The 6,260-nt window shown below is 58.4% G+C and overlaps 1 protein-coding gene across 2 annotated transcripts in view; it reads left to right on the top strand.

Annotated features, from left to right (window-relative positions):
• Window positions 1-1,142: 1,142 nt before the first annotated feature.
• Window positions 1,143-6,260, top strand: part of LOC102431578 (rho GTPase-activating protein 8-like) — a 12,390-nt gene continuing 7,272 nt past the window's right edge. For both annotated transcript variants that reach the window (XR_002827713.1, XM_006108622.3), the window contains exons 1-3: window positions 1,143-1,256; window positions 2,049-2,192; window positions 5,955-6,042. Coding sequence is in view for 1 of the 2 variants with exons in the window: in XM_006108622.3 (XP_006108684.1) it covers window positions 1,220-1,256; window positions 2,049-2,192; window positions 5,955-6,042 (269 nt within the window). In the remaining variant the exon portion in view is untranslated. The remainder of the gene's footprint in view (window positions 1,257-2,048; window positions 2,193-5,954; window positions 6,043-6,260) is intronic.

Consider the following 6,260-nt stretch of genomic DNA (forward strand, 5'->3'; position numbering starts at 1 on the left):
GCTTTTGCAAAAGTGAAAATAAAGACAAACATGGGAAAATAAATGGGTTGACAAATCCTAACCCCAGAATTCATAGGAAACAGCACTTTTATTTATTTATTTACTTGTTGGTTAGTCCTCCCCCGAAAATATTTTTCCACTGATGTTTAGAGAGAGCGGGAGGGAGGGAGGAAGAGAGAGAGAGAGAGAGAGGTCGATACACATTGATTGGTTGCCTCCCAAAGGCACCCCGACTGGGCCGGAGATCGAACCTGCATCCCAGGTATGTGACTTTGACGGGAATTGAACCCATGACCCTTTGGTGCACAGGCCAGTGCTCTAACCACTGAGCACATGGGCCAGGGCAGAAAACAGCATTTTTAAAACAATGTTAAACATTTTTTTTCTCTTAAAATACTGGACCAAACTTACGTGCTGTTTTCACCCTGTTTTGTTCATGTTTTAAAACCACTATTGAGATACAGCTCAGGCCACACACTCCGCCCACGGAGAGTGTGCGGCTCAGTCTGCTGGTGTGTTCACAGACAGCGTGGCCGTCACCCAGTCAACTTAGGACGGAGTCATCGCCTCCCAAAGAGCCGTCACTGTCCCCCTGGTGCCTCCTCCCCCGCCTGGCAGCCCCGCTCCGCTGCCCGCCTCTGTGGAGCTGCCTGTTCGTATCGGAGGAATCAGACACGCTGTGGCCTCCGTGCTGGCTGCTTCCACGGAGCGTAATGTTCTCGAGGCTCGTCCTCGACCTAGCGCGTGTCAGTACTTCGCTCCTTTCCAGGGACACAAAATATTTCGTTATTTGGACACACAGGGAGTTTTTTAGATGTTTTCAGGTGTTGAGGCAGCGTCCCGGGCACAGGTAACTCCTGGCTTTTGGTTATGGTTACCAGCTGTGCAGCCGTGAGCAGCTCTAACTGATCTTTGCCGGCCTCAGTTCCCCGCTCCGTACAATGGGCACGGGAGTGAGTGCGCGTGTCTCTGAGGGGGGTGGTGAGGCAGGCGTGGTGGTGTCCGGGCGTTCGTGGGCCCTGCAGGTGCTGTTCCCACCCGCACGGCCCTGCTCTCCGGCCCCGGGGCCGGCTGGTGGGAGGGAGCCCCATCCAGGAGACGTGTGTGAAATGCGCCCCCTTCCTCTGCTTCTCCCTCAGGGCGTCAGAAGGAGCCCCTGCCCGGGTCCCCAAGAGGCGGCATCGCGGCAGTGTGCCCGCCCCCCTGCCCACCGCAGAGCATGGCCCGGCTGGACCTGGAGGAGCTGGCCGAGATAGGTGCAAGGACTCTCCCTCTGACTCTGTCCTCCCTCTCACAGAGAAGTCCGGCATCGCTGGGTCCGGGGCCCCTCGTCAGGGCCACCTCATCCTAGCTCCTCTCATCTCTGAAGGCCTTGTTTCCCAAATAAGGTCACCCGGGAGGTGCCGGGGGGATGGGGTGTGGAGGGACCTGCTCATCCAGGGCATCGGCGGCCCTCACCTGAGGTTCGAAGCCCCCATTCTTTTCCAGCTGAAGACATTTCTGAAAACCCCTCGATTTGTTTTGTATGAAGGAGCTTCCCCTTCTCAGAGTCCCTTTCGGAAGACTGCACGCACTTCCGGCCTCACAGCACAGGGGCCCAGTGTCTGCCCTCCACCCGCCATGGCTTCCTGCCAGCTCCCAGTGCCAGCATCTTTCAGGAGGGCCGAGTCAGAGTTTGGAGCTGGGAGATCGAGTTCAGCCCACACCCTGGTGTCAGTTAGCAGTGTGACCTTGGGGAAGTCATTCCCCTTCTCTGAGCCTCAGTTTCCACTTCTGTCAGTGTGAAGGCCAATAGCCAGCCCTCAGGTCTGTTCTTCTTCTTCCATGGTGCTGCACCCTGAGCAGGCGCATAGTGGGTGCACAGCAGAGGTGGGCGCATAGTGGGTGCACAGCTGAGGTGGGCGCATAGTGGGTGCACAGCAGAGGTGGGCGCATAGTGGGTGCACAGCTGAGGCATGGTGACTGTCCTATAAAAAGACGTCAGGAGGCCCCCTCATGCTCCTCCTTGGAGCATACAGCTGACTTCCTCTCCTCACTGTCCGCCCTAGAGCTGCAGAGAGATGAGGAGGAGGCAGCCGCGCTGGGCGCAGTGCGAAGACCCTCCGCGGTGGCAACGGCCGACCAGGACCCTGCCCTGAGCTTGAGTCACCCCTTCTACGACGTGGCCAGACACGGCATCTTGCAGGTGGGAGGTGAGTCCCGCTGGGCTGTCCCAGGTGCGTGACCACGCAGCCTTCTTTCCTGTGGGCCCTGAGGCGTGGGGTGGGCCCGGGGGACGGTTAGGACCTGCAGCTCTTGCCGCCTGCTCCTCCCAGAAGTGGCACGCACCACCCCAGGACCCCGCCCGGGGCTCCACCTCAGGGGCAACCATGCGTCACTCCCGCCAACGGGTTCCCCTGATTTCCTTCCCCAGGTGCCACTCGGCCAGTCCTGAACATCAAACCCACAGCCAAAACCAAAGACTTGTCACAAGTGATAGTGAAATGACCTGTCCTTACTTAAGGGGTCATATATTTGGCCAAGTGGAAGCTTTGTAGGATTTTACCTCTTAAGATGGTGTTTTGTATTGTTTCTGCTTTTTAAAAAAATTTTATTGATTGATTTTGAGAGAGAGAGAGAGGAAGGGAGAGAGAAAAAGACGTCGATTTGTTGTTCCACTTATTTGTGTGTTCATTGGGTGATTCTTGTATGTGCCCTCACTGGGGATCAAACCCACAACCTTGGCGGATCAGGACAACTCTTTTTCTTGTTAAAATATGTTTTTACTAGAGGCCCAGTGCATGAAATTTGTGCACTCAGCGGGGGGAGGGGGAGGGTCCCTCAGCCCAGCCTGCACCCTCTCAGTCTGGGAGCCCTCGGGGGATGTCTGACTGATGGTTTAGGCCCGCTAAGCCGGCAGTCAGACGTCCTTAGCGCTGCTGCGGAGGTGGGAGAGGCTCCTGCCACCACCACTGCACTCGCCAGCCATGAGCTCGACTTCTGGCTGAGCAGCGCTCCCCCTGTGGGAGCACACTGACCACCAGGGGGCAGCTTCTGCATTGAGCATCTGCCTCCTGGTGGTCAATGCGTGTCATAGCGACCAATCTTTCTGCTGCCAGACTGAAAACGGCTCTCTGACATCCCCCGAGGGGTCCCGGATTGCAAGAGGGCACAGGCCAGGCCAAGGGACCCCACAGGTGCAGAATCGGGGCTGGGGAGGGATGCGGGAGGTTGGCCAGCTGAGGAGGGACCGCGGGAGGGCTCCAGGGCGTGTCCGGCCCATCTCACTCAGTCTCAATCGGCCAGACCCCAGCAGCAAGCTAACCTACTGGTTGGAGCATCTGCCCCCTGGTGGTCAGTGCACGTCATAGCGACTGGTTGACCGATCGACTGTCTGCCCCGTAGTCATCAGTGCATGTCATACTGAGTGGTTGAGTGGTCTTAGCATATCATTAGCATATTATGCTTTGATTGGTTGAACAGCCAACTGGATGACCGTACACTTAGCATATTAGGCTTCTATTATATAGGATTGCTTTTAGAGAGAGAGGAAGGGAAAGGGATAGAGAGATAGAAACATCAATGAGAGAGAAACGCCTATCAGCTACCTCTGCACGCCCCCTACTGGGGATCGAGCTCGCCACCCAGGCATGTGCCCTGACCGGGAATCGAACAGTGACCTCTTGGTTCATGGGTTGGCACTCAACCACTGAGCCACACCGGATGGGCCAGGATGACACTCTTAACCAACTGAGTACCCGGCCCGGACTTAAGATAGTGTTTAATGAATAAAGTTGACTTAAGTATTTCCAGAAGCAGCCATCCTCTGAAGCACCAGTCTGGGGCCAGGGCTGGGACTCAGAGGCGAGATTAGATGGCGGGACGCGGTGTGGGCAGAGGGAAGGTTCTGGAGCCCAGGATCAGAGGAGGCAGGAGGTGTCGCCCCAGAGACGCGGAACGGGCGAGCGGCAGAGACGAGAGAAAAGAGAGAGAGGGAGCCCTGGCCAGGGGGAGCGGTGTCCTGTGCACCGAAGGGTCCCAGGTTCCAGGCCAGGCCAGGGCACATGCCTGGGTTGCGGGTTCGATCCCCGGTTGGGGTGCATGCAGGAGGCAGCCCATCGATGTTTCTCACATCCATGTTTCTCTCCCTCTCCCTCCCACTCTCTCTAAGAGCCATAAGAAGCGTGTCCTTGGGTGAGGATTTTTTTTTAAGGGAGGTTCACGCAGGACCTGGTCTTGCTGGACGCCTGGTCACCGCTCCACCCAGATCAGGTGGCAGGCAAAGCAAGTTCAGTCGGCAGAATCCCTTTCGCTTCTGCAGAGGTTAGCGACCTAGCACCCAACCCCAAGCCCCAGCCCGGGCCTCCCGATGGGGTTGCTGCTGCCTCTGCTGCCTCTGCCGCAGTTCATCGGCCTCCCCTCCCCAGGCGTGATGGATCGCGGAATCGCTTCTGTATCGTAGGCGGGGCTCCCGCCTCCAGGCAGTGAGCGATGCCGCCTTGTAAGCAGCGAGGGAGAAAGACGGGGAGCGGATTAAACCGATGCCTCCCGGATTTGCATGTTATTGATAGTTTTCATTTCCGTCCGTATTATATCATCTTGAAGCCTGTTTGTGATACGCTGGCCCGTGTTGCCGGAGAACAGGCCAGGGTATTTACTCATATTGACGGATGCTGTTGACACAGTTGCTGTGGTGACCGATTAATCGGGTGTAGGGGCTGGGTGTCCCCGGGGTCCGCACGGCTGAGGAGCGTGGGAGCCTCCCCGCTGGGATTGCGGGGTTCCCAGGGGCAGAGGGAGCCGGGAGGCCGGGCTGGGGGTGCTGCCCTCGGAGTCAGCCAGCCGTGAGCTGAACCGGCTCCGACGCTCACTTTGCCTCTCTGGGCCTCAGTTTCCCCCCTGGAAGCACCCAGCATCCAGCCACGTGGTAACATGTCACATTTATTGAGCACCTACTGTGTGCCAGCGCTATGCCAATTAACCCTTCCTGTACCCCTCCAAGTCTTTCATTATTATCTCCGTATTGCAGATGAGCAGAGGGGCTGGCTCAGGGCTGCCCGGCTAGTGAGCCCCTCTCCCTCTCGTTAATACGGAACTTTTCAAATGCCCCAGGTGTAGAGAAAAGAATGTCAGGAACCGGGTTACCCTCCGCCCCACTCCCTGTGAGCTTTGCTGAATGTTTGTTGAGGGTAAATAATGCTGTGAGGGTCCTTTGGCTGGACCCTTAGGAATCTGTTGCTATGGAAAGAAAATGCTGAGGGAGGGGCCTTTTGGTTTTAAGGGGAGTAAAAAGCCTTCCGAAGTAGTAGCTCCCTTCACAGCTGAGCGTCATGCTAGTCGGTGGGCCCTGCAAACGAGGTGCTCAGTGTTTACTGAACGAGGAGTGACTGGCTCACCGCTCTGTGCAAGCAGGACGCTGCTGGAGAAAAGGAAGTGGGCCCGGTGTGGCTCTGGCCTCCATCCCCTCTCCATGTCGCTGCCCCAGTGCCTTTGCATGTGCTGAGCTCTCCCGTGCGGGTGGCAGGGTGGCGGGGCTCACAGCCCGGCAGTGCCCCTCATGCCCTGTTGCTGCCTGAACTGAGTACCGATTTCCTCACCTGCCGTTCTGCCCTGTCTCCGCACCCCTCCGTGCTCAGGCCCAGCTGCCCAGCAGCCCCTCTCGCGGCCGGCACAGGGCCCCCATTAGCAGGAGGTCCGATGTGAGCTGATCAGCTGCGAGCCCCCATCCCCCACCAAAACCGGGGAATCAGGGCAGGGAGGGAGTGGGCCTGTGCCTACGGGAGGCGCCAGCATTCGTGGAAGGCCTGCTGTGTCCTGTGGCTGATGCTTGCCCTGCAGGCGCTGCCTTCTCTGAGTGCCGGCCGCCTGCCCGCTAAGCTGGGCGGGCGGTCAGGAGCGCCCGTGTGTGTTAAGGCCGGCGGTTCCGAGAGCCAGGCTGGGCGGGTGCCTCGGAGCTCAGCCGGGTCTTCCTGCAGGGGAGGACCACCTCGGGAGACGCATCGTCACCTTCAGCTGCTGCCGGATGCCCCCCTCGCACGAACTCAACCATAGGCGTCTGCTGGAGTAAGTCCCCCTGTGCCCGCACCCCTCCCTGCACGCCTCCCGTGCGCACGCCCCTGCGTCACCAGCCTGAACGGATGTTCAGGGTCAAAGGCTGACATTTGTAGATTGACCAGCGGATCCCCAGGCAGATGTCACATGACCGCCAGGGACTGAGCTTCAGCCCTAGGCCCCAGGGCCTTTTAGGCTCCTCTCCCTCAAGCCCTCACACTCCCATCACG

This window comes from Myotis lucifugus, unplaced genomic scaffold (assembly GCF_000147115.1).
Source record: "Myotis lucifugus unplaced genomic scaffold, Myoluc2.0 scaffold_2850, whole genome shotgun sequence".
NCBI classification, from domain to species: Eukaryota; Metazoa; Chordata; class Mammalia; order Chiroptera; family Vespertilionidae; genus Myotis; species Myotis lucifugus.